The sequence below is a fragment of the Pieris brassicae genome, chromosome 1 (genome assembly GCF_905147105.1).
Source record: "Pieris brassicae chromosome 1, ilPieBrab1.1, whole genome shotgun sequence".
Lineage (NCBI taxonomy): Eukaryota > Metazoa > Arthropoda > Insecta > Lepidoptera > Pieridae > Pieris > Pieris brassicae.
In genome coordinates, this window is record NC_059665.1 from 15,410,473 (window position 1) to 15,437,709 (window position 27,237).

Here is a 27,237-nt window from a genome sequence, read left to right on the forward strand (position 1 = left end):
TAATAATTATTAAACAATAAGCCGGTAAAAAATATAGTAACAAAACCAAGATTTAAACTTTAACAAACTCTGACGCGTCCAACTATGTATAATAACTATAACCGCCTTGTTCTCTAAAATAATGGAAACCATTATTGCGGCCAGCTCCTTAGGTACCTAAAGAATCACCAGTGGATTAGCGATTATCGGTTATACCTTTTAGTATACCTTACACATAGATGGGTAGAGGCAATTAAGTCCAAGAGGGAGGCGCTAGCGGCTAGTTTGATTGATCAGGTGTGGCATAAAGCTCTTCCCTCGACGCTTGCAGTCTTAAACTTACACCCGTAAACTTCGTAGATCTGTATTGAAACAAACTTGTCTCAGTACTCGAAACTCTGCTACGTGGAGTCTCGGACTGGGATCGAATAAATCTAGTCCAATTTAACCCCAAGAAGACACAAGTGTTGCCGAGTACTAAGTATTTCCGAACAAATTCGACCTAGGGTCTGTGTGGGCCTGGATATCCGGAAGCTATATCCAGGATGCTCCCTTCTCTCGGTGAAATGCTTGAGTAGTTTCGAAAACAGCTGCGCACCGATCAACATATCAACCTGACCGGGTTCATGAAATATATCATCGGCGAGCGGTACGTTAAACAAATATTCCAACTTCGATCTATCAACTTTAGAAGTGGGTAAATAATCAGTAATACGTTTCACGATGAAAGAATTAATGGAATATTTAATATTTTTGTCAAAACGAGAGGATATAACTATGACCACGCGTATCAAAAATACATACGCGGGCAGTACCAAGTAAATCCGTTGACGGTTGTGATATCAAAGTATTCGCTTCATTCTGCAATGAACATAGAGAAAGGAGCCAGATGCGACACGCGGAGTACTATCGACTAGCAATGACTCACGCTGCGACGCAATGGCTCGAGCGTTTGATCGCAGTCCATCGATAACAGGTTCTAACGGTTTTGCCTGTTTTTCAAATAAACTGGGATTTTACGAAAAATGCAGCAATATATGGTGCGTATTGGAATTGCACGTTTTACAACTTTTAACGTAATTACAATTTGTGGTTTTATGTTTTACGCATTTTACGCAATAATTCCGTTTTTTAATGATATTGAATAATTCTTTTGCATTTAATTTTATAAAATCTGGACAACTGTATAACTGATCGTGAATTTTACTATTACATAAATGACATTTTGAATTAGTTTGAACAGAATTAGAAGTAACAAAGTATTTTACGCTTTTGGAATATTTATTATTAGCCGGTTTTATCATAGAATTTGTTCGTTCCAAAACTTTACACTGTTCCATTAAAAAAATAATTAATTGCGTATAACAAGGTATTTTTTCTTTTCTAAAGGAATTCTCAAATGAAATAATTGTTTCGTTGTCTATTTTTTTAAGTGCCAAAAATAAAAACAAAAAAATCCAATTTATTAGGTATTTCTAGTTTTTCAAAAGCTGCAGTTGGTGTAACAAAATAATCAAGAAAACTATTTAAACCGTCTGTGGAAGACGTTGTTAATGTTTTAAAATTAAAAATATTATCCAAATAATAAAAGCCAAGAGACCGTATGTCTTGATATTTGTCAATTAAGGTAGAATAAATTAAATCATAATTATTTGCCGTTGGGTTTATGCCGGCGTTCACAGTACCTCTTAGTTGACCACAAATATAGAACACCTTTTCGGAATTCAAAATTTCCCAATTGTTATGCACTAAATGGTTAAAGGCTTCGTAGAATGAAGTCCAATTATTTGGGTCGCCATTAAATTGTGGTAATTTTATTGGAGGAAATTTTAACTTTGGATGATCTAATTTCTCCTCAACTGTAGTACTTTTAATGTCCTGTAGCTTACCCTGTATGGTTGCGTACAGGTCCTCAAAGGGCTCCCATGTGTGAAAAGAAGGAATGAATTGAAGATTATGCTTCATTTGCTCAATATTTAATTGAGATACTGAGTCATTAAATTCAGTACGAAGTGCTTGAATATTAGACGTTTTGATTTGGAAAATCAAATCATATAATGGTTGAATCTTAGAAAAATACAAATTTTGTCGTGCTTGCAATAATAATATGGAACTTGGAACATGTTCCAACTCCTTCCTTGTTCTTTTATCCATGTTATCTACATATAATTATTAATTATTCCAAAATTAACTTTATAAAAATATTAAAATAAAATGAAATATCAACAATACGATTATATTCAAAAATAAACAGATTTATTACTAACGTTAACTGTGAAACAATTTTTAGCAAAAAGTGATGTATGTAGATATTAATTAAGCATGATCATTCTCACCAAATCAGGCACAATCTATTATTAAATACGTAAATACGAAATACGGATAATAGATTTATATATACATATAATATTTAAAAAAAATCCATATTAAAGTTGTCGTTATACAGGTAAGAATATACCCACCGGCAATTTAACTTAACGAACCTAAAATACGTTAAAGAAGATACGAAAAATAAATATGCCTAACTAAGAGATATGATATACAGCTCGAGGGATCAAAAAAGATGTGTGGGCCTGGGTATCTGGAAGCTATATCCAGGATGCTCCCTTCCCTCGGTGAAATAATATGCGCTGTTTCGGCTGTCGCGTGTCAGTATAATAAAAAAAGGAATCCAATAATTGATAAGACTAAAACTAACTCACTCCTAACACTGGATCCTTCAATGATGAATCAAAAAAAAGTAAATGCTATACGGTGTGCGGAATATATATAGTGCTCACGCGACTGCAGTTAAAAAAATTAACTCCCTTGCGCCATTACGCAGGGACACCACCTACCGTCTCCGGGTCGTGTGTCAAAGTCAAATCGACAATTGTCATCCTTCTTTGATTGACACCAATTTAGCGCGAACAGGGTCCCTCAAAAAGAGCGTACGATTCCTTAAAAGGCTGGAAATGCATATGCGAGCCCTCTGGCATTGAGAGTGGCTCACTGTTCACAAAAAAAAAGAATTGTAGTTTTGAAGTTTACTCTATGTGTGTCAGTTTAACAAGTGACAATTTACAAATTAAATAAATCATATCATATATTCTTAATTCTTATTGCTTGTCATTCATTTGTAATTTGTATATTGTGTACATTTAATATATTTTAAATACTAGTTAACTAATATTATAAAGAAATGTGTTAGAAATTATTAAAAAAAATTGAAAATGACTTTGTATGAAGGAATAGCGCTTATTCAAGAAAAGCAAGCCGTTGTGTTGGATTTGGGCGCCGACTATACAAAGTATGTTTTTCGAAGTATTAAAAACTAGAATACTTTTTCTGTTACGAAAGTTAACAAACCTCCAATCTCTACTTATTGATTAAAGCAAATCTAAGCATGTCAACTTATTCTTGCAAGTAGATACATTCTTTTAAAACAATCGACATTGCATTATATTCCTAAATTAAACGAAGTAACTATGTTGTCTGTGAATGTAGGTAATACGGAAAAATATAATATAACAATCATTATTTTCATTTACACTATTGTTTTTGTAAAGGTTTGGATTTACTGGTGAAGCTGCCCCGAGATGTATAATCAAATCAGAGTTTTGGTGTCCAATGGAGAGGCGGTACAAACAAGTATATGACTACAATACTACTGAAGAGCTCTATGATAACCTAGTGCAGATGCTGCACCTTCTGTATTTCAGGTATTATGATTTAAAGGAAGTGTAAATTATAATAAGTAGGTAAGCTTTTTTTTCATAGTTCCCAGCTTATCAAAACTTGACATCCATTCAACTTATCAGTTACTATTTCATAAAAGGATAACTCTAAAAGCCGCATTTAACTTTAATCTAATGTTTACAAAATATGCATAGAATGTAATTTTATTTCAGACATGTGCTAGTAAATCCAAAAGAGCGTAAAGTTGTGGTCATAGAGTCACTGCTTACAACCACACAATTCAGGGAGACACTGGCTAAAGTTCTCTATATGCATTATGAGGTAAACATAAAATGGCTTTCACCTAAAATAATTAAAATAGTTCCTGTTTTTATAATTTTTTTGTAATGTTGCACTATCTCATACATATCTTACACATCAATAATTAGTAATAAAAATAAATAATAAATCAATGGCACTACAACTATCTCTTTCATGATCATTTATTTATCTAATATAATAAGTAATATGCATTTAAAAATTACTATTCAGTATAGCATCCCCCTCTTATCAAAATTATACCTACTCTCAGATATTTGAAGTATTTCGGAACCAATTCGACTTAGGGTCCTTTAAGAAAAGAGCGTACGAATTCTTGAAAGGCCGGCAACGCACTTGCGAGCCTTCTGGCAATGTGAGTGTCCATGGGCGGCAGTATCGCTTAACATCAGGTGAGCCTCTTGCCCGTTTGCCTGTTATTACATTAAAATTTTTTTTTGTATTGTACAAAGAATATTCAGAAGTTCTGTTTATTAGGTGTCAGGTGTAACATGGTGGGACACAGGTAGGGCGTGTGCTGCAACACTGGGTGTGGGTACAGCACTGGTGGTTAGCATAGGAGCACGAGAAGCTGAAGTTACACCTGTTGTACATGCAGCACCCCTAGTACATGCCATTCAGGTGCCTCCACTAGGTATGCAAGCTGTGAGGGTGCACCTTGCTAATATATTGAAGGAGGATAATGAAACCGAGTTACAGCTTGATGACAATGTTCTAGAAGATATTCTAGGTATGATAGTTGTTTAACTACTTTATTGTACCAATTCTTAAAAGGCTGGCAACACATTTGTGAGCTCTCTGGCATTGAGAGTGTCCTTGGGCGACGGTATCACTTAACATCAGGTGAGTCTCCTGCCCTTTTGCTCCTTGTTCTATAAAAAAAAAATTATATTCTAATTAATTTATGCAACATATTTATATATTTAATTTATGTAATTATACAAATAACAAAAATCTTGTTTTTTAAGAAGAGGTTCTATTCAACATGTATCTTTTTTCTTTTTTTACTTTAATGAATAACTTAACTTAGTATATGTTCAAGTTTTCAATTATTTTATGTTCATTATAAAGTAAATACAGTTTTATGAAGTTATTGTTTATATTAATATTTGTATAAATAAATAATACAATTTCAGTACGTACCTGTTTCGTCCCAAGTCGCACGCTAGCTATACAGTTGGCTAGTGAGGGGTGCAATGGAGTTCGTAGTGTCGTATGCGGGGGGGCAGGCACGTCTGTCCGAGTTACGGGTAGAGCAAGGGCTCTCGCCGCCGAACCTTTGTTTGAAAGAGATCGGGACATGGCGTCTCTACCGGATGCAGTGCTGCAGTGTCTAATACAATGTCCACGAGACACACGTCGTGTACTCGCAGAGAATATATTAATAACGGGTGGCGGAGCAACACTACCTGGCCTTAAGGCCCGTATAGCACATGAGCTGAGACATTTAATTACAGTGGAACCATATAAGTGAGTAGAAAAACTGCTAACAAAAGCATTAAATAATAATTTAATTATATTTTTAATTTAAGAAGAATATATGAAATATTGTTAGTATTTTTGCAAACCTAACATATTTTTATGGTTTCCCCAAAAAAAATTGTTTTATTATATTATTATTCATTTGTATAATTTTTACACAGACAGTGCTGGAGTCCCAAAAGCCAAGTTATATTTAAAAAAAATTATAATTGCTTATAAAAATTATAAGATTATTCCTAAAGAATATTTTATAAAGATTCTTTGGTATTATTTCGCTTAAATTAATTAATTTTTTTAGAGACCAGCTTCACATAAAAACATTTAAGTTCCACTCGTCGCCATGTGAAGATAATGTATGTGCCTGGGTTGGAGGTGCAGTGTGCGGAGGGGCGGACGGTGGTGGCCGCGCTGAACCTCGAGACGTTTACCTTCGAACGCAACGTCTACGCGATTGGGCCTGTTTACTACATAATACCCCGCCTGACCATCACCATCGGTGTCCATGAAGTGTCTGAAACTCATCTTAGATCCAAAAAAGGACCTTGTTCGAGTTAGCATTATTTACAATGGCAGCGTCCACACTTGTAAACATTTCTTTATTAATATTGTGATGTATGTATCAAGGCCTGTCAGACCCTTATATTGTACTTCTAATTTATAATAAAATAAATATATCATAGCCATAAAAAATAATTGCCGAGTCAGTTTTATCATTCTAAGACGAGAAATGTAAAGAAGATGAATTAGAACACAATCATTTAGGAATCCTTAAATATTTTTGAAAGTATACTATGTCGTTATTATATACTAAGGGATTGGAAAACTAGTGTATTTCATAATGCTATTATTTTCTAGCTAAAGCAATAGTGTTAAGTTGATCAATTATTATTACTCAGCATTTCGATCTGTGATTTCTAATCTGTATAAACGGTAACAACCAGTAAGTTTAAATATGCGATCCATATTATTCATCTGTGGTCAGAACTCTGAAGACTAAAATATTTAATACATTCTGTAGTTCATATCAGTGGTATTACCTATGGTTCACATTCATCACTGAAAAATTAAAAAAATTGTCATTTTCACAATAATTATCCACAACCAATTTAGAAGATTCCTATTGTTTTTAACTATCGTTATACATTATACAAAATGTCGGAGATCAAAGCAGTTGCGGCGGGTATAGTAAACTTTTTGAAACAACAACTCGATGGGGACACCCTCAGTCTAGAATCCCGGGAAAGTATAGAAGTTGCAGCGCAGTGCATCGAGACCGCTTATGAACTTACACCTGAGCAGCTCTCTAAGGGAATGGATCTTTTGCAATTAATGCGGCAACAGACGAGTAACCCTGTAGCTGATCTAGCGGAGGCCGAGAAGCTTAAAAACGAGGGAAATGAATTGATGAAGACTGAACACTTTCGCGAAGCTATGGAAAAGTACAGTAAAGCCATAGAAATAGATCCACGTAATTCGGTTTACTTCTGTAACAGAGCCGCCGCTCATTTCAAATTGGGTGAACATGAGGGTGCTGTAGCAGATTGTATGGCGGCGCTAGCACTACAACCGAACTACGGCAAAGCACACGGCCGTCTGGGACTAGCTTTAACTGCCTTAGATAGACATGTAGAAGCACGCATAGCCTTTGCTCGAGCTGTACAATTAGAGCCAGACAATGAATCTTACAAAGATAACCTGCGTATTGCGGAAGAGAAAATCGCACAGCGCGGCGGCCGTCCTTCTATGGACCTTGGTGGTTTGCTGCAAAATCCAGCATTATTGAATATGGCAACAGAAATGCTTTCAGATCCTAACATGCAGAACATGCTATCAGGATTGATGAATGCCAACACAGGTGCTCCAGCTGCTGGTGGTATGGGAACTAATGTCAATGCTCTACTAGAAGCTGGTCAAGCTTTGGCTCAACAGATGCAAGCTGTAAATCCTGAGTTGGTGGAACAACTAAGGAGGCAGATCCGTCCTCCTCAAGGCACGGGTGGAGGAAATCCACCTCCTACCTCACAATAGTGTTTTTAATTCATACTGGCACAGTGAACTACAGTTGCAAGGGTCTAAAAGAGATAAGCTGTGTTGTCCTTTATTTTAATTTCATAGTTGAATTATATTTTTCTGGAAATGTAAAATATAAGGTTAATACATGAGAGCTCATTTTAAAAATTTCTATATCTCATTCAGATATGTGTTACAAGTTGCACCAAGTCTTCTTTTTCGACATTTATGTTAAAGTTTACTTTTATCTGAAAGATTATTTATTTATTTTCACATTATCCTTTTTAGCTAAACTCCTAAATGCCTGTGCCGATTTTAATTGTAAGCTGTTGGACAAGACAAGGTCTGTTCACCTTAAAATATTTTATAATATAAGTAATGAAATAACTATAAATTGTATCTAAATATGATGTGGTGTTAAATAAAATTTATATACTATGAAAATACTATTTGTTTATCATGAATTAATTTCATGAGTTTTCTTGCATTTTCTTTTTTTTGTAATCTTTATGGCAGGACTTTAATTAGCCCTCTGAAATTATGGGTATATTTTAGACAAGGCTTTGCGAAGTCTTGGTGACTAAACCTGTTAGTGATTTTTTCCTCTGATCCGTCCAGAATAACTTAGTGATTTAGTAAAATCATTAATAATTAATAAAGGTTTCAAGGCTGAAAATTCTTACCAAAGTTGTGAGCACTACTGTTAATAGATCATTAGGTGATTATTCTCTTTGATTTTTGAATTTAGTACATTCAGTCTATGATAATTAGATAGCAATGCTTGGCAAACTAAGTATAATTGATCCATTACCTATACAAAATCAATAGTTTCTCACTCCATCAGTGATATATATCTTTATATATATATCACTTAGTATCTGTTTTAAAAACAATTATAAATTTTCTATATTAAATAAAACACCAAGTTAATATTTTTCTTATCTATTTATTACACTCTGTGTATAATTTATGATAAATACATTTATTTTTATGTACACACAGTAGCAAAATGTAAAAATATATGATTGCATCTCTGTGGTGAATTCAGAGGGGCCTTTCAAAACATAATCATATAAATCCATATTTACATAGAAATAGTATAAGAGCCTTTGTTCAGACAGTACGCAGTTAAGTTTATGTAATATTTATCTAATAATTGTGAGAGAAAAATGGAAAGGCACTATCAATCATTCAATTAAATAAATGCGACAATTGACAGGAGAAAATAGATTATAGCAATGTTTTCGAACAGCGGACATAATTTATTGAAATGAGAATTAATAACCAATATGCATTTTATTTTATGGATTATACTTTTGAAAAATCACTAATAGGAACACCTTAAAATTAATAAATATAAAACAATTTATAAATATTATGCATGGATGATAAGAAATATCTGAAGATCAATTTAAATGAACTCATAAAATATAAAAGCACCAAAACATGTATGATGAATAAATTAAGTAAAATCTAAACTAATTTAACTTCAATTAACATCTCAAATAACTTTAAACATCTTTTATTTGTAACACAATGAGGATGTTTCTTAAATTTCTCTTCATGTATTGCACAATGTAATGTATGTGAGTGAAGAAAAACCATTTGTATGCTCAAATCACGCTCTCTCTTTAGGTTGACGTTAGGGAAACAAGAAGTATTTATTTATTACAAAAAACCAAGCAATAAATAGCAATGGGGCGATGCATGTATGCGTTCTACAGTGCCTAACCATTGAAGACTTGTTATAACTTAGAATCGCTCTCATCGTGAATAAAATTAATTGTTGAACATAACGCTATCTATTGGTTTGTATAAGTTAAACACGATTCTACAATTGCTAGACATAGTTAAATAACAAGCCTTCAGCGGTCATATAAATACGTTCAGAAACATTTGCCATCTTATAAGTAGCTTGGATAAAATATTGCAATTAATTTCAAAAGATTACAACTAAACCTCTCGCATTATTGCGACTCGAGTGCGACAGCAAATGTTAGAGAAGTGGGATTTTGGGGAGATCTTCGAGATCTCAAATGTAAAATACAGTAGATAATTCTAACGGTAAACGGCCAGTATATTTGTATACAGAACTTACGCATTCTAACCCAGTTATTCTACTGTAATTACAGTGAGTCTGGAAGCACAAAAGGTTGTTAGTTCCTCTTGGTGGGGGGTATGAGGTGGGGAGGAAGGTCTTGGGGTAGGTCATGTCCGTCGATCTTGACCTTTATAAGGTGCATTGCGAGCGCGAATTCTTCTTCGTCGAGGAATCCATCCTTGTCGATGTCGGATAATTTCCAGATCTTCCCCAGCACCGAATTTGGCAGCTTCGACTTCACCATCTCCGTTTTTGCGGCTGTTGGACAAGCGATACTCTAGCTAACTTTATCTCTAAGTACCCTTAAAAGGGTCTTTAATTATGTGTAAGTTTAAAATTACAAACCTATACCTATAATTTCTGAATAGTGTGCCTAGACGGCGTTTTTCGGGATAGCTTTAGAGATTATATATTGGGCAAAATTATAAGATATACAAAATATAGTTAAGCCATCCATATTTGAGATAAATAAGGTATAGTAACTTTACCACAATAATCATTTTTACTTTATATTCTAACTCTTTAGTATATATTTCTGCAATTACAAAAAAATGCAGATACGTGTCCTTATTCAATTCATCTAAAATGTTAACGCTACTATGTATATTGTATATTCCAGTAAGATTATATGTAAAAACGGATTTAATAAACCCACAGCTGCCATTTTGTAATGTAATTTAATTTTCAGTATTTATCCCCATTTTTAGGCAAATAATGAAAGTTTGTTTTAGATACTGAACTGTTATTATAATGAAGTGAACTTAAATAATAATAAAATTATACTTTGTTTCGTATAAAGTCTTTTCAGACTAGAAATGTGCGTGCTTTCTGGTTATATTTAATACATCACAACACATATTTTTACTAAAACCACAAACTAAACAACGACGGTTTGGATTACTATAAATCTTATAGGGAAATAAATAAATAAGGATTGAAGGTAAAATATGTTTGATGATGTTTATAAAGCAATGGCAAATAAATAAATGTGGTTAGTATTCTCGCTAATACCGTAAAGTATAAAGATAAGGGAGCGTTCAAGTATTACGTCACGCAAGTTTTGGAGATTCTTGACACCGCCCCCCCCCCCCCCCCCTGAAACGCGCCGTAACGTTTCTGTTTCCAATAGTAAAACGCTTCATGACCAACTCCAGTCACTCTCTAAACCGAAAACTTACCATTATGTGGTATAAAGTACTGAAAAGTAGAAAATAATATTAACAATAACGCGTAATTCAATCCCCGCCCCGCATCGTAACGTTTTACAAAAGGAAAAAAATCCGTTACGTAGTACTTAAACGCTCCCTAACAGGCTGAAAATTAATTATTCAGGTTAGAGCATGCACCAAATGTTTAAGGACGTTGACAACGGTGTGACGATACAGCAGCTGAAATATAGAGTGTATCTGAACAGTCTCCTGCTCCGGCCCGAATATTAACACTTTCGCCTCTTCTAACAAACCCTGTGGTGACTTTACTACACTGAACTCTAAGTACAATCTGCCAGTAAATATATACGCCATACTGACAAACATTACGTCAGCAAGAATTATAACGACTACAATACTCAGACCTAGTATACAGGCAGCTTTAGTGAAATATATCAGAGAAGAAACAATCGAGTCAAAACTACTTGTGGGCGATTCAATATTCGCTTCCGAGACGCTGTCGTCATCTTTACATTGACTGTCTCGCCTGTCATCGTTATTGGTATCGTAAATACTGTGGATCGAGACACCATCGTCGTTTGCTTGTAACAGCTGGGATATGTTTGAGCAGTTCTCTAAAGCCAAGGCCAGAGTATCCGTGAGTTTGATGTATGTTTGTGGGTCTTTTGTCGTGAGACAGAGACGGGTGAGGTGCGCGCACGCAGTATTAGCGGCAAGAAGTGTAAGTGATAGAGGTGAATGGTTTGCGAAAGAGAAGGTGGAATTGTGTGTTAGATTTGTGATTGAGAGGCGTGAAGTGTGAGCGAGTGAGAGGGTCGTACCGGCTCCGGTGACTTTTCCATCAATGGGGTTTAGTGAGAGGAATAACTCGTCGTATCGCGGCTTTTCCTTGCTGCAGATCCATTCGGGATCACCATGGCCTGCATCTACACCCTCGCCGCGGCCATATCCAAACGGAGACACCTGGTCTTCAACACCTTCGAATGCACCACCTGTAAACACCGAAACAGGAATCAGTATTTAAAATTATGCTAATACGAAAGGGAGCCAAATCGAACGCTATCTGCGTTGTAATATAATTATGCAATTTACCGAAACGATTTCAAAAGAAATGAGTATGATGCAACGATGGTACACACGAATCAGATCGCATTGCAGCATTTAATTACGACTTCACACTGATGAAGACAGACCAAATTCTTATACTTATATATGTAGTTATTTCTTAACCATAAGAATAATAAAAGATTCATTAACAACATACAATAATGGCAGACAATGTCTTAGGTGAAAGAGATATATGAGTAGCAAGGATTAATAAGTCAAAGACTTATAATATGCAGTATTGGCTAACTGTAGAGGAGACCTTTGGAAACGCAAGACAACAATGTAATCGACATAAAAAACTTATTATGTTCTTACTGAGCTTTGGAAGGGTTTGGAAGAGGCCTATGTCCTATCATGGGCTTCAGAGTCAAGAATTCTATTATAGTTTTAAAAAAGGGCTTTATTCTTATTAACTCGACTGAATCTGATTTGGGTGTTTTATATAGGGACTCGTGCATTAGTTACACTATTATAAAGATAAAGACTAATGGTCTACGTAGTTGAATTTTGTTTCATTATCTTAATATAATAGGTAAGACACCAGCAATGCAACTATTAAACCAAATATGTAAGTAATTAATACATACTTATACTGTAAAGTAATGTATAAGGAAACCAGTACGCCTCAGAATAAAAAAATCGCATTATCAGGCACCCAGTACTGAGCTTCTACTTGCCTACAATATATGGGTTGTAACGTCACAGTTTAAATAAAGGCAAAACCTTCTAGCTAGGAGAGTAGAGAGCGCCTAGTTCTTTCCTGTCTGTACGCTTCTAATTTTATTATTAAAATTCAGTAAACGGTACTAAAATATACGAAACGGCACGTATTGCGATGTATGAATATAACAATAACTATTTCAAATGCGTATTGATAAATGCAACACAGTGTTATTGTATTCTGTATATAAATTTCAATGTTGGTATGTTCTGAATTATAATAAACAAAAATCTTATTTAAATATTATGTATTCGCGTCATAAAACGCGATATGGGAAATCCTAAAGTTGATCTGAAAATAGCATAGGCAACATCAGATATAAATACAAGCAAGACAGAGGGAAGAAGACGATAACTCGAAAGGCGTCCTTATTTTTACTTATAAGGGAGCGTTCCAGTATTATAAAACGAATTTTGGGAGTGGGGGGGGGGGATTCCTCGTGTATAACGTTACGATGCGGGCGGGAATGAATTACGAGTTATTGTTAATATTATTTTGGACTCTCCAGTACTTTACACCACATAATGGTAACTTCCCGTACTGGTTTTCTGAGGGGGAGGGGGGTCAAGAAAAATTGCGTGACGTAATACTTAAACGCTCCCTAAGTTACATTTAACAATAGGTACTACTACGCATTAAGTACACACAATAAGCTTTATTATTATTACGCAATCAGGACTTTGTTTCCTTATAACGAAGAAGCATTTATTAAAATATAGCTTTTGTAAGCAAATACCGAACCATATTAGTATTGGTAGCACGCACAGCTCCAGGCGCGCGATGTTACAGTTGGGTCGTTCGAATGCCGACACGTAACATAGACCTCAAACTTTATTGGAAGTTCATTCTATGTTTAAAATGTCAATAAACTTTTTAAAACATTAATAACAGACGTCTCTCAAAGTTTAAACAATAAATGCATAGGATAAAAATAATCAACAGCGAATATAGACATTATAATCGTAAAGACAATATGACAAGTTAGTCAATTGATTAATTTGATCAAGCATATAATCTTGGTCTTGTGAGTCAACTCATAAATTCGTTTTAATGTACTTATATCTCACATACTACATCACCATTATATAATAATTCAATTTTAAAATATACAGTCTACTAATTCGTAGTGTGATATTTCACATAACAAATGATCCTCAAATGCGTTTTATTGTCCGCGCAAAGTAACTCGAAGGTGAGACGACCCAACAGTGTGATAAATGTGTCGCTTATCTCACAAGGTGACTGCAGTTAACTACTTCAAATAATCTGTAACTCTATACAGTCAATAACAAGGATTTAAAACGTACTTTTTATAGCTGAATGAATTAAATGACCTTATGGACCAATAGAAAATTGTAGCAAAAAGAAATAATTATTCAGTGCTAATGACAAACAATTCATAGTATTTAGGTCACTGGGCCCGGAAGACGCAAAAACGAAGGCTTCCGTTACGCGGCCGCTGCCCCAGTCGAAAATCAACAGTTTCATAGTTTATGCTTTTTGCGGAGCGACAGACCGAGACAAAGGCATCTATGTTTAACTGTTTTTATTTGTTAGTCTACACGAGCAAAGTATATGCACTACGTGCGCTACTCTTGACAGAAAGGAAATTGCATTATAAATATAAAAAAAAACTTTACATCATAATTAAGGCTTCAGATGGGCGATAGTCATTTGTTTTTTTATTATAGTAAAATCTGATTACTCAATAAGAAATACTCTCTTTCGTAGACTGAATAATAGTTATTATATTCTAAATATATCTTAGAATAGTTAAGACTGTCTAGCCTAGAACACGATATGTTACGGAGAATAACAAAACAATTAATACCTACTTGCACTTACGTACTAGTATTTTATTTAAAAATATATTAACAATGAAGACTGAGCTAAATCCGAAAACGAGACAACTGTCTCACGTTATTTCAAAATTATATCAACTAAAAAATTAAACCAACTAGTTTTACTTTTTAACATTACTTCACTGGAAATCGAATCCAAAAAATCCGATACATAACATGTACCAACCAGAGTGGTTGCGAACAAAATATTGTTATTTAGTAATAATATCCCGTCTGAGCCAATACATATTACATTGAGTTGTGTATACGAAATAAATTATAAATATTTTTTCATTTTATAACCCATTACGAGCAGTTTACGTATCTATTCGTTCATCCATACATTTATCTTGGTATAGCTAAAGCATTCGTCTGGAACCGTAAAATCAATGGTTACTATATTTAGCGAAAGTCCTCGCACTGTAGTATACAATAGGTTTGAAAATCTATGACATACTGGAATATCGACAACAAATACTATCTGAAGCAAAAGTGAAAAATTCAAATCGTTGTCTCAGCTTTGCTCGCCTAGTGTCTGTGAAGTCCAAACCTGAAGATCTAATTTTTTACAGAATGGAATAAGCGAGCATACGGGACGCCCAAAAAGGGGAGTCATGACAGCTCATGGTCACCCATTTTAGTGAGTGCTGCCTTTGAAGGAGGGTTATACTCTTTCTTTAAACAAATGGTCGTTCACTAGTTCGAAAAGGAAAATGTCTTGGAAGACTTCCAGCAATCAAGGTGATGATGATGCTGATTACTCTGGGCTATTGTTCGAACTGTGTGTCGAGAACCATCGAGAAACAACGAGGATCAACCACGTGATCTGATCATTTTGCCTTTGAAAATACCAAGGCAACCGAACCTTCTAACTAAACAAGTTTAATTACTAATTTCTCTTCACAAGCACGTGATCTCATAGCAAAAGATATGCTCTACATACGAAAAACGGTACACAGACTACAGAACCGCACATCAGCTATTTTACTAACAGACGACAAACTGTTGCGCAAATATCTTTGCCCATATGTAAAACATGATTCATCAATTATAGGTAATATGAATGTTATATCGATATGACTGTACTTCGAATTTTAACACATACGTCAAAGGAAAAAAACGCCAAAATGCATTTCTGGTAGGTAATTATAATAAAAGACAATTCCTCCTATTCACACAATATACGTCAGTATTGCACTGTTTTAACTAAAGGATTTATCTGTCTCATTTCATCACAGTGTAAACACGTCTGACAAAAAGAAACAAAAGAGTTCTTCAGTCAAAATACTACAGGACAATTAGACCATAGCATCAGGACATGCATGCATCCAATTTTGCTTTCATGAATAATTGGGCTTTTGGCCATTTACTCGACTTCAGCGAAACTAAAAATATATTTGTATTACTCCGTAACTAAAAATATTGCTTTCAAGCCCAAAAAAGAATATCGCAACTAAGAGTCTCACAAATAACTCGCAAATACTTAAGAAAGTTTATTAGTAAAAAATCAAAGGAACAACACAAATTAATTACACAGTTTCTTAGTAATGTTTGTTAGGTTTATAGTAGAAACCAGCCATCGTTATAAAATATATTTATTAACTTTATATTTTATACATTGGTTAGTAAACCAATAATTTTTAATGGATATCAAATACATTTTCTCAGAATACATCATTTATTGATGAACATGATCGATTGCAGTTAATATCTCTCGAGAATTTGGGTCATACTTATCAATGGCCCGTTGTAGATTAATTCGTTATTAAAGTATATATTTTACAAACAATTGATTTAGAATATATCTCGAAAATATATTGACGATTGTTAATCTTTCAAGTTACAATATATTTTTATTTGAAACAAAAAATAAGGACAAACACAAATAAGGCAATAGACGTACATTTAAAACATCATAACAACAATAAAAAATGCAAGAAATGTAAACTACATACATTGCAAAAACCCGCGTTTGATAAAAAATATGTTTGATAAATAAATACTTAATAATAATTAAGGGCAATACAACCTTTTATAGCTCTTGGCCTCATATAGCATTTTTCTTTGATTAATTCCATAGCCTAGAAGCCTAGAACCTACACAGAGTTGATATTATTGATAAGCAATGCTTTAAAAAAGCGAAAAACCTGTTGTGGTAGTAATACAATCCTTTATGTACATAAAATCGTAATTACTACCTTCGTAGATAAGTTTTATATTTAAAGAGCAAGACTTAATAATTAATATTCATTATTTATGACCGTGATCTTTGTTAACAGTCTTATGCAGCAGGGATTTACTGAATTAAGTGTAACCAACAAAACAACTACATAAAATCAGCGAATGATTCAGAAATGCCATTGAACAGAATATAAATAAATAATTAGGAATATTGTATCATTTCACAACTGTTAAGCTACATTTATAAATATTATACAAGTAAAATTGTATACTTATCGTTTCGTGGTAACTGTATATTTATATAATATATGGAATACAGTAATTTGAACGCGATAATGGAAAAGCTGGTCACGCACTTGGTACGTGATATTTAGAAAAAGAAAAACATATATATATATATACTTGGAATGCCCAAAAAACTTACCGTCCACCTGCGTCTAAGAAACGAAGACGATGGGAAGACTTAATTGAAAAAGACAAGAATTTGCCGCTGAATATTTTGGTTGAGTAATGCTACGTTACGTGTTAAAAATCGATACTTTAAATGAAAGGGAAAAAATTCAATTTGATGAGCCTCAAGTAAAAGTGTTCGAGTAGTTACGAAGGAATGTATATCTTATGCAACTGAGAGCCACTTGAGACTGGGCGCTGGTTCGCGGAAAATTCGCGTTTATCGTCAACTTATAGAACCTGTATTCATTTTTCCTGTTAAGTTTCTATAAATCTGATACTGAATTTTAGTGTGGTAATAAAATAATTTCCAATATTACCGTTATACAATACATAGTCGCGAGAAACACAACTTCCAAAAGTAAGTTTTGTAAGCCCTAAGTTTATTTAATTGCGCGAATTTCGGGAACACCTATTCGAATAGATAGTCCATTTAACAAGGCCATATGACATCACGCTATCTCCAAATAAACGCAGGTAACAAGGTGAGAACAAATAAGATTGCATGCAGCTCTACCATAAAGTAATACTTTAGGTTATGTACGATATGGTTTTGTTAGGACATTCACCATTGGTATTAAATATATTTATAGTAAAAATAATTCCAGTCATAACAAGCGAATGGAGAGTAAAATAAACAGGTTGAATGCAAGTGAATTATGTAAGAGGCGCCCGGTGTACGGAACTTAGATTAGCACATTAGACGTGGTTTAATATCTAATAAGAACAGGGAATAAAAACCAGAAGCTAGGTAGGTAGTAAGTACATATACTATAACGCCGTTGACACATTTCCAACTTCCGCTGTCAAAACTTAAATATCTTTAAGGTGTGTTATTGGTTCTTTTATAAGGTTCTAGATGATGGCAAAATATCACCTTCACTAATCAGATGCACCAATCAAGTGACCTCTTACTGTTATAAGAGAGGCGCTTGAGAGAAACCGGTGGAAACAGATTGTCCGCCCCAAATGTTTCCTTGCTGACCAACACACTCAGGCATGAGCTGATCGAAGAGAGATATTCTTCTAGAAACTTCAATACAGTAAAATCGTTATTACACTCACTAATTAAAACAAACACAAGCAAGAAACCATACAAAGACGCTCGGAAAAACTTTACGGCGGTCAAAACCAGCCTAGAAGAAGCGAAAAAGGGTGAACTTAAACAACAGTGGACCGTTTATATGGCTTTCCCTAACTACAATTTCACCATTCCCATTAATGAGGTAATAATGACGTCAGGCGTTTATTGATCGTGACCGAATTATTTGTGTCTAGTCTAGACTTAAAATTTGCGGGAGTCTTTATGATGATGCTATACACTCATTTGTATTAACGATCTAATTAAAATATGTTTAATTAATCTATTATCCGCGTTAGGTATAGTGATAACATGCATTCGTATTTTCATGAATTTGATTGGTTACAATTATTCGAAATGACTTTTGTATAAACAATATTAATGAAGCAAAAGTGTATCGATATGTACGATCGATGCACTACTGGTGTGTTACGGGATGTCAGTCACCGTATAATAAAACAGTTGAAATAATATTGCCTGTCTCTAATGAGAATGTAAAACGCACAACAATAGGCCGTTGACTGTATGAATAAGCATTGTATAATCTTATCTAAGATACATAGATGGTAGCGTCAATTTGACATATAATTGTATCATGTACTTTTCATTACATCAGGAGCGGAGACAAGACAATTGTGGAGTGATCGTAAGGTCGAGGCTGCAGGATGGAGGTGTGAGGAGGAAGCGCATCCGCCGCCCACTGCATCATTGCAGCCGTGTCCTTGTATTTACGACAAGGACTGGGACTACTATTTTCTTCTATTTGCACAAATCTCCGTATAATTTCTTAACAGTAAAAAATATTGTAGACTTGAATAGCCTCCGGTCAGTGATTTCATGAAATCAACTTAGTATCAGTTTAGTTTTATCTTTGTCATTGAAAAGTGTAAATTTGTTCGGTCGACCGCGATACCACTAACATTTGGACAAACATTTAGTTTTGACTTTGGATAACGGGCTTAGAGGTTGTAGTATTACCCACATACACAGTTTAAAAAAATCGTCCAGGCAATGTATTTATTTAAAAATAATCTACAACCGTGTTACCTGATGAACTAAAGATTTATATTTTAAATAATTTAAACCTTATTCTTGCACTGTCAAACATTAAGCCACATATCTAATAAAAATATAAATATTACAAATTTTTAACTGTTACTAGAATTAAATATAACAAGTATTCATGATGTGAAACCGGAAGTGTAATTAACAGTAACAAAACAAGAGCAACGAAAATTCAGCGAAAGTATTTTATTACAAAGTGATTGCATTAGAAAAGGGTGGTTGCGATGCAGGACACGTGGCGAGTGAAAATATTCGCGAAAGTAAACTTGTTTATAGGTAAGGTTGCCACTTGTACGCCAAGAAATGAACATAACATAAGCTAGAGGATCACTAAGTCTTTAACTAAGCAAAACAAAATTAATTATGATATTAGAGTCGTCTGAAAATTACCGCTAATAAATGTTATTAAATTTAAACACATTGTGTGTTTTAATATAGAATGTCTAGCAAGGAACGACGCCTGGCAGGTGACAGAAATAAATTATGTCTAATCAGTACAGCTTTACGTTCTACTTAACTAATTAGTACGTTAAAGAAACGTAAGAATGAAATTTTTAATCTACATTTATCTAAATTTAATCATAGGTAGCTTATTTAAAAGTAAACATTAACTCTTTAACGACTCTCGAGGGCGTTATTCAATCTTATAGGCCAGGACTATTCTGTACACTTATAACGCTATGCTGAGTTGTGAATACTTCGTACTGCATAGGCATATACATATTTTGGGCGATAATACTAGTGACAGCGAGTGACGAGTACTCAAATGCCGGACACGAGCCAGTAACAGGAAACAAACGCGTAAAGCAATTGAGCGGATCAAGCACTTTCATTATGAAACCAGTTACATAAGAATTGAGCTACTTCCAACTATAACTAGATCGCTGAAGACATCGTTCGTTTATAAGACAGCTTTAATACACCAAGATTTAATTTGAGGACAGCCTGCGTGCATCACGTAAAAACAAAAACAAACGAAAATATCAAACAGTTTTAAGCAAAAATGATGTAATAAATAATATTTCAGTCTTCAACTGCACCAGGCATTCAGTGAATGTGTAGGTATTTAATCATATGGCTATATCACGTGTTAAATGTATTGTCTAAAATTTGTAATTTCATAACTAATAGTTAAAAACAACGAAAGTATTGGGCGTACGACAGATTATTTTCCTGCGGCTGGTGACATCGATGTTTGGTTCGATTCCGAACACGTCTAAAGATATGATCTGTACCTCTAGGCAACAATCACAACCGTTACAGACATTCTTCTGTGTAATCAACGTCAATAATAATGCATACTTGCACGAGGAAAGCAATCATTATTCTGTAAAACGTACCTAAAAAGAAATATACTATTATATTTGGACCATATATAATATTCTTAAATCACTGGCGTCATTCATAAGTGTAATAAATCCCAATTTAAACAATATGTCATTAATAGTATTTTTAAAGTTATTTGATGCTTATAAATAGGATTATGAGTTAAAGCGTAATTCTGAATTCTGGCTTCTGTTATTTTCTAGCATTTAAATTTTATACTCGAAATTTAACACATAACTACAATAATTAGTGGAGCATACAAAATATAGGGCGTGGAAAGCGCACAATGATTCATTGCCGACGTGATGCGCACTAAACATTAATATGGATCTCGTAAATTGTTTCGAAAGTACGACCTTCAATTTTTACTACATTACTTTTCTTCGCTGCAAATATTTGGAGTGCACTAATATCTGATATGATTTCTATTGTATACAACCGTTTACCTTGAAATTCTATTGCGTTGGTTTATTGCGGTGTTAAACTGTTACTATCGGTAAATAAATTTTACCTGAAAATAGTATTTTTAAAGTGGGAACCTTGAAAAAGGTATTTTGAAGTTATACTTTTTTTGGCGCGTTAGGGAAAAATGATGAGAGTAAATTTTTATGATGTGCACACCGTCAAAAAAACCGACACCATGAAGTTAGGTAAAGTCGAAATTTTTTCTATGGTGTAGTTTTTTCTAGAAACGTAGAATAAAATTTTTGAACAAAATTGTATAACTTCGAACGAGTGTACATAAGTACACGTTTTATTTTTACTTAAAAGTTCCCAAATCTTACAGATAGTAATGCATATGTACTTATATTAAATAAACACATTTTTTATTGTTTAAATAACCAACAAATATTATTGCTAATATTTGAATGACAATTTGTTATAACATTCAGCGCACGCGCGACTCACATATAACACTTCCGATTCGCTGCTTATCGTATTTTTACTACATGGATGAAACAAATCATCTACTAACTTTATTGTTATTAAATAAGTATTAGGTATATAATTACTATAACCGATTACATTTCCAATAAATGCGACGTAAAACTTATAGCTATTTATCTATTTAGCATATGCATTAAAAGCGGTAATTGAATGTGGCATTTTTATGTTGCCAACGACCAATTACCAAATAACCCAACCAATGTCAAGTACAAAAATAACCGGAAACATTAGCAATGAATGGAATCACAAATAGAGCAGTGTTACAGTAGTTCACTACCAAGCGTACAATCCCTGCGACCGCGATCTGAGCACAAAGACACATGACAATTGAGTGGACTGAGATGACATCGAGACCTCTAACTGTTCATTGATACTATTAAAAGACTGAAGTGGCTAGAGTTTTGTTTTGTCCGTAAATAGATACGTCAACAACAATAGAAAATATCATCCAATTCGAAAAAAACCTGAACGTGGGTGTGTGTACATATTCAACGAGAATATGTGGCCATTTTAATGGTAGGTATTCAATATAACTATAGAAGACGATTGCCCGTGACTGACATTCTCAATATTTAAAATAGAATATCGCGTTTAAGCATTTTCGTTTAATAATTTTAACAACATAGGGTAATGTGACTTATATTCATGTAGTAAAATTATCAATTCTACAATTTAAACTGCCGCTTTAGCCTAATAAATTTATAAGGATGAAGTGAGATAAGGATATTTCAACGCGAACTTTAGTGTATATTACATAGGGGTGCCAATGTCAATGGCCGAAGAAATAGCGTCTCAAAAGCATACGTGTGACCACAAAAGCCATGTTATTGGTAAAGCAGGGTCCATATAATGCATTTAGTGGGCTGTGGGTGTCTTAATGGGCTGCTGTGATGTCACGACGGACGTGCGAACAATGACCGTGCGACAATTAACTCTCACTATAGTGTCAACTGCATCAATGCATCTATTGCGTGTTTAAGTCTCTTGCCCCACATTCTAGTTTTAAACGATTATGTAAATAGAATCACGTTATTCTAGTACTGAAACCACTCTAAAAATCTAAAATAAGATTTCGAGAACTAACATGAAGGGAACTTAACGAAAAAAAGCCATAATGGGCTTATCAAAAATGTGATAGTAAAAACCTTATTCTGCATAGATAGGTACAGGCGTCAATGGTCACGGGTGGTCGGCCATCAAACCGGTAATTTTGCAACGACGAGCCAGCCATTTGCGACACTTCCCATGTCGATACTATCTACCACACGCTATTCACTGTGCTCTCTTGAATTTCGTAAAACATAGTATGTTTTAATGAATTGTAACAGTGAACAACGAAACAAGTAGTCTTCACATTATAAATCAAAACGAAGAAACCATATCCAAAACACATCTTTCATATCAGAAAGACAATAGTTAGACAGTTGGATAACGCTGTGGGCGTCGACATCAACATAAATCAGCTGCAATAGTTGCGCCTGCGCAGACAGCTATCGGCTTGATCACACGAAGGAGAAAGTGCACTCGTTCTCATTGAATATACCTATTACTCAAGCTGTGTAATTGGTTCTACATACCTTTACAACAAAGGTAATTTTCATCGCTTACCTTGTTCCGTTGCGAATTAAACTATCGTTAAATGACTATTACTTACAATCCAAATAGGATTTTAAGTAATGGTGCGACATAATGATGTAACTAATTTATGATTCCTTGATTGCTCACGCCGTGTGTAGCTCATTACCGCAGATAACTTAAGTGTTATCTCGGAGTGCCTTATCATTTGGAAACTTATCTATAACAGCGCGACAGTTACGAAGCAGATATAATAACGATAAGGTAAAATTTCGAAACAATATAAACGAAACCTTTAAGAGTCTTGATTCCCATCTATATTATCTAATGACCGAAATAATTTAAAAAGTATTCGACTCGACGAATTTTTAACGTTTATAATTGTTACGAGTTAAGTATTCGTACGTTTAATAGATTTAATAGTATCATCAGAAAAAAAGATTTAAGAAAGTTTTAGTATTATAATTAAAGACGTAATTAAGAAAAAAGGTGTCAATTAGTCACGGCATAGGTAGATCATTGACAACACAACACCTTGACACGATCAGTCATCGATGACAAGAGAAAATGATTTATGTTAAAACTTTATAGTTTTATAGTTTTAAACCATATACCGAAATACTCGAATGTGAAAATGTCATCAATAAATGAGTAGTATCAAGGGAAAGCCAGCCCTGAACAATGATCTTACCTGCCAAGAAGCCGCGTCTGTCATGCAATCGCGCCACAGTCGCAGCCACTGGGCCATCGGGCTCGCCTTGAGGAAAGTTTATGTTATTGCATGCATGCTAAGACCCATTCATAGGGAAGTGTTAAGCAATTAGAATAAAATTTAATACATTCAAATTTATTATCTATGGGTCACCTACAAAAACATTCTGGATTTAGCATACAAGTCGTAATGAACCACTATCGTTATGGTTAACAAATTACATATATTAATGAGTTGTTATAGTAATCACCCACTACATAGTTATTAAGATAATCAAACAATGTCAATGTCAATTATCAAAAACCAGGTCCACAAATCACTCCAACTGATTGAGTATATATTTCAAATCAATTGATTGGTCCTCAATTAATAGAATATTAGTACTGACATATGGTTCAAGTACACTAAACAAGGCCAACGCAGGTGCGCCCGTATCCTATGTATTGATAAGTATTGATGATATTTTATCAAACAACCAACTCTTTGCACCTTACCTTGGACAATTTGTAACAACGCCCGTTCCTTTAAAAAAAATTAACGTAAAAGTACTTGATTGTAATTAATAGCGGCCTTGAAATTACATGTTCATGTATAACATGATGAAGTTTACAATAGTTCATAGGAGTTTGTTATAGCATGACGTAAGTGCGTGAATCACGGCAGTACAGGAATTTTTGTCATTATTATACTTAAATAAAAACGATTAGCTATTTCAGGGGACATAAGCAGATATATTATTTGAGTCTATTTCGTGTTTTTCACTGGTAATTTTAAGATATATAATTTTTGATTTTCAACAAATCCATGTGTATATTTTATTAATTTCCCTCATTTCAGAAACTGGTTTGAAAGAAAAAAAAATATTGGGTAGTCAATGACTATATATTATACATATATATATATATATTAAACAACAGCATGTGTCAGTTAATTAGTTTGACTTAATTTCCACTACACAATGGAATTTAACATTGGCTAATGTTCAGTGTGAATATTATTTTGTTAAGTATAACTAAGATATATTTATAATTTAAAAAAAACATAAAATTTTGCCAGATATGTATACATATAACAATTACATAAATTTTAGATGTAAAAGCAAAGGGGAAAAAAGTTAGCATGTGCCATCAACAACAAAAAAGGTCAACTTTTACATGAACCACTGTGGCATGAATTTACGGCAGTAATGTGCCCATTTTTAACAAAGTACTGAGGTCAATGATTCTTTTGACTACTCACAGTTAGCTTAGCAATTAACCATATTTTAGCAATTATTTAACACTTATAAAGATTGCTGTAGGTACTAGTGCAGTACTTCTGCAATCAAACATATTATGCTCAAAATTAAATATTTATAGTATTTTTTAATAATATATATATAGTACTTTAGAAAGTTATGTTAATAACATAAGTAACAACTGTATATTTCATGGCATTCCAAAAAATATATGAATAAAGTGCAATTGATTATTGAGACTATATATTATATGTTACTGTACATTTACATTCACTGTGTGATGCAGCCTCATTATGAAACAATTTGTGTCAGAAACCTCTTTTAATCTTTTGTTCAAATATACTAACGTTGCATGATGGGAAAATCTTTTATTTCATTAATACCAAGCAATAATGTAATGTCATACTTTATATCTAGTCAAACATAAAAACTTATTAGTCAATTTAAAATAAGATTGCCTGACCACAGCTATCCCTCTGTTATCACTGATAAAAATATACAGGTACATCAAATAATTCTAATGATTACATATTTTTAACACTGCCTGGGAACATGTTAAATAGTACTTATATACTGGTTGTGTTAATTTAGTCATCAATTTCCTGTTTCCATTTAAAACCTAATTGTGTTAAAAACATTATTATAGAAATTTAATCTAGTCATATAATATACTTTTTATGAGAAACCTAGTAAGGCACTTGTGATAAAGATATTAAGTCACAATTTTACAGATGTGCTGGGCCAATGAAACTGTTAGTAGATAGTTTTACAATCAAAATTAATTACATACCTTTAATAAGTGGCTCGTTCACAATATTTACATCCTCCTGTGGGATCATGTCCATGAGTCGGGCAATATCAGTAGCTAACATGTGATCAACTACTTCCAAAAGTTTAGGCTTTAATGGATGGAATTTGGTAAAGTCATGATTTGCTAACAATTCCTGCATCTTTTTAATATCAGGAAAATCTCCTGGTGAAATTTGTTGTTCCTTTTGAATACGGTCATATACTTGCGCCAAATTCTTTATTAAATCCTTTTTTTTACCATCTTTACCAAACATTGATGGCATTTCTTTCCTTAGTTCACTTACTATATATGCATGGACTTTAGCTAGACGTGCCCGTTTTATTAAATCATTTAACTTTCGTAATGCAGCATTTCTAGGAAGAGACTGCATATCTCTAAAAAGATCCTGCTCTTCGTCTTCAAATAGCCGTCTATTTACATCATAGCGTAGAGGTTGGTCCCAGAATGAGCCAATGTACACTCTAGCCACCTCAGGAGTTTGAAGTACTTTACCTAATGACCACATCAATGCTCCATACACACGCATTAACTGTTGATGGTCAATCATATCTGCTTTATTAAGAACAATGCGAATCTTATCATCGTGACCTCTTAATGCCTCTATACTTCTCCTAAATTCATCTGATATGTCTAGTTTGTGGGCGTCAAACAACAATATAATACGATCGACGCGCTCTGCGAACCACTCCAACACCCCGGTAAAGTCATATCCTCTATCAACACGTTGCTTCTCCCCAGAGAGGATTCCAGGTGTATCTAATATAGAAATACCACGTAGCACCGGCGACGCGACAGTGGAGCATTGAAATCTGTTTAAAAAAGCATTGCCAAATTTACTAAGTGGTCGGAACTGCTTTTTGGGGTCAACTACAAGTGCGTTTCCCGGAATAACTCCTTCTTTTTCATCAAACATAACAGCAATGAATCTATCTGTTGTGGGTTCTGGCCCGATACGAATGCCGGGGAAATCTCGCTCTAGGAGATATTTAATGAATGTGGTTTTTCCCGTCGAGTACTGCCCGACCAGCAATATCATAGGCTTTGCATCAAAATCCGGCTCCTCAAGCTGAGGCGAATGAAAGTCGTGGAACTGATAGTGTAACTCGAGCGGTAAAAGTTTAGTTTTGTATATCCTTTTAAGACCTTCTACTACATTTTCAATACTTTCTGTCTTTTCACCCTCTTTTTTTAACCAGCTAAACATTTTGAGTTACAATATCAAAGCTTCTTTTTATTACTTTTCACTCACTACACCAATAGGAATAAAAATAAAACTACGCCGAGACCACTATGAACATTCTTTTCCACAAAAATGAACGATGAAAATGATTAGCCCGTGACGTCGCTCATTGTAAAATATTGACAGATATGATAGTTTACAGTTTACACTTGACAGCACGACAGACAGACGAATACCAATAACTAGTCTACAGTGTATAGACTAA

At 34.0% G+C, this 27,237-nt stretch overlaps 3 protein-coding genes across 4 annotated transcripts; 2 read left to right on the plus strand and 1 right to left on the minus strand.

Moving 5' to 3' along the window:
- The first annotated feature begins 3,090 nt into the window (after positions 1-3,090).
- LOC123711029 (actin-related protein 10) lies at positions 3,091-6,150 on the plus strand. The gene is made up of 6 exons (XM_045663423.1): positions 3,091-3,268; positions 3,528-3,680; positions 3,870-3,978; positions 4,453-4,705; positions 5,112-5,445; positions 5,756-6,150. Exons 1-6 carry the CDS (start codon positions 3,192-3,194, stop codon positions 5,961-5,963), a joined length of 1,134 nt encoding a protein of 377 aa, XP_045519379.1. The 5' UTR covers positions 3,091-3,191; the 3' UTR covers positions 5,964-6,150.
- A 335-nt stretch (positions 6,151-6,485) lies between these two features.
- Positions 6,486-7,905, plus strand: LOC123711038 (small glutamine-rich tetratricopeptide repeat-containing protein alpha-like). The gene has a single exon (XM_045663434.1). It carries the CDS (start codon positions 6,610-6,612, stop codon positions 7,483-7,485), a length of 876 nt encoding a protein of 291 aa, XP_045519390.1. The 5' UTR covers positions 6,486-6,609; the 3' UTR covers positions 7,486-7,905.
- A 501-nt stretch (positions 7,906-8,406) lies between these two features.
- On the minus strand, positions 8,407-27,126 carry LOC123707652 (EH domain-containing protein 1). Of its 2 annotated transcripts, XM_045657913.1 has the most exons (4): positions 25,772-27,126; positions 23,724-23,789; positions 11,559-11,729; positions 8,407-9,826 (listed from the first exon to the last, which is right to left on the minus strand). In XM_045657913.1, the coding sequence occupies exons 1-4, from the start codon at positions 26,994-26,996 to the stop codon at positions 9,624-9,626; spliced, it is 1,665 nt and encodes a 554-aa protein (XP_045513869.1). In that variant the 5' UTR covers positions 26,997-27,126; the 3' UTR covers positions 8,407-9,623. The 2 variants fall into 2 exon arrangements, with proteins under 2 accessions (XP_045513869.1, XP_045513877.1); XM_045657921.1 differs by lacking the exon at positions 23,724-23,789 and having other exon boundaries at positions 25,772-27,125.
- Positions 27,127-27,237: the final 111 nt, after the last annotated feature.

Coding starts and splice junctions, on each gene's coding strand:
- LOC123711038 (XM_045663434.1), top strand. CDS start 6,610: ATGTCGGAGATCAAAGCAGTTGCGGCGGGTATAGTAAACTTTTTGAAA.
- LOC123711029 (XM_045663423.1), top strand. CDS start 3,192: ATGACTTTGTATGAAGGAATAGCGCTTATTCAAGAAAAGCAAGCCGTT. Junction 3,269..3,527: donor TTGGGCGCCGACTATACAAA/GTATGTTTTTCG, acceptor GTTTTTGTAAAG/GTTTGGATTTACTGGTGAAG. Junction 3,979..4,452: donor TTCTCTATATGCATTATGAG/GTAAACATAAAA, acceptor TCTGTTTATTAG/GTGTCAGGTGTAACATGGTG.
- LOC123707652 (XM_045657913.1), bottom strand. CDS start 26,996: ATGTTTAGCTGGTTAAAAAAAGAGGGTGAAAAGACAGAAAGTATTGAA. Junction 23,790..25,771: donor GAACGAGCCACTTATTAAAG/GTATGTAATTAA, acceptor ACTTTCCTCAAG/GCGAGCCCGATGGCCCAGTG. Junction 11,730..23,723: donor CAGACGCGGCTTCTTGGCAG/GTAAGATCATTG, acceptor CGGTGTTTACAG/GTGGTGCATTCGAAGGTGTT.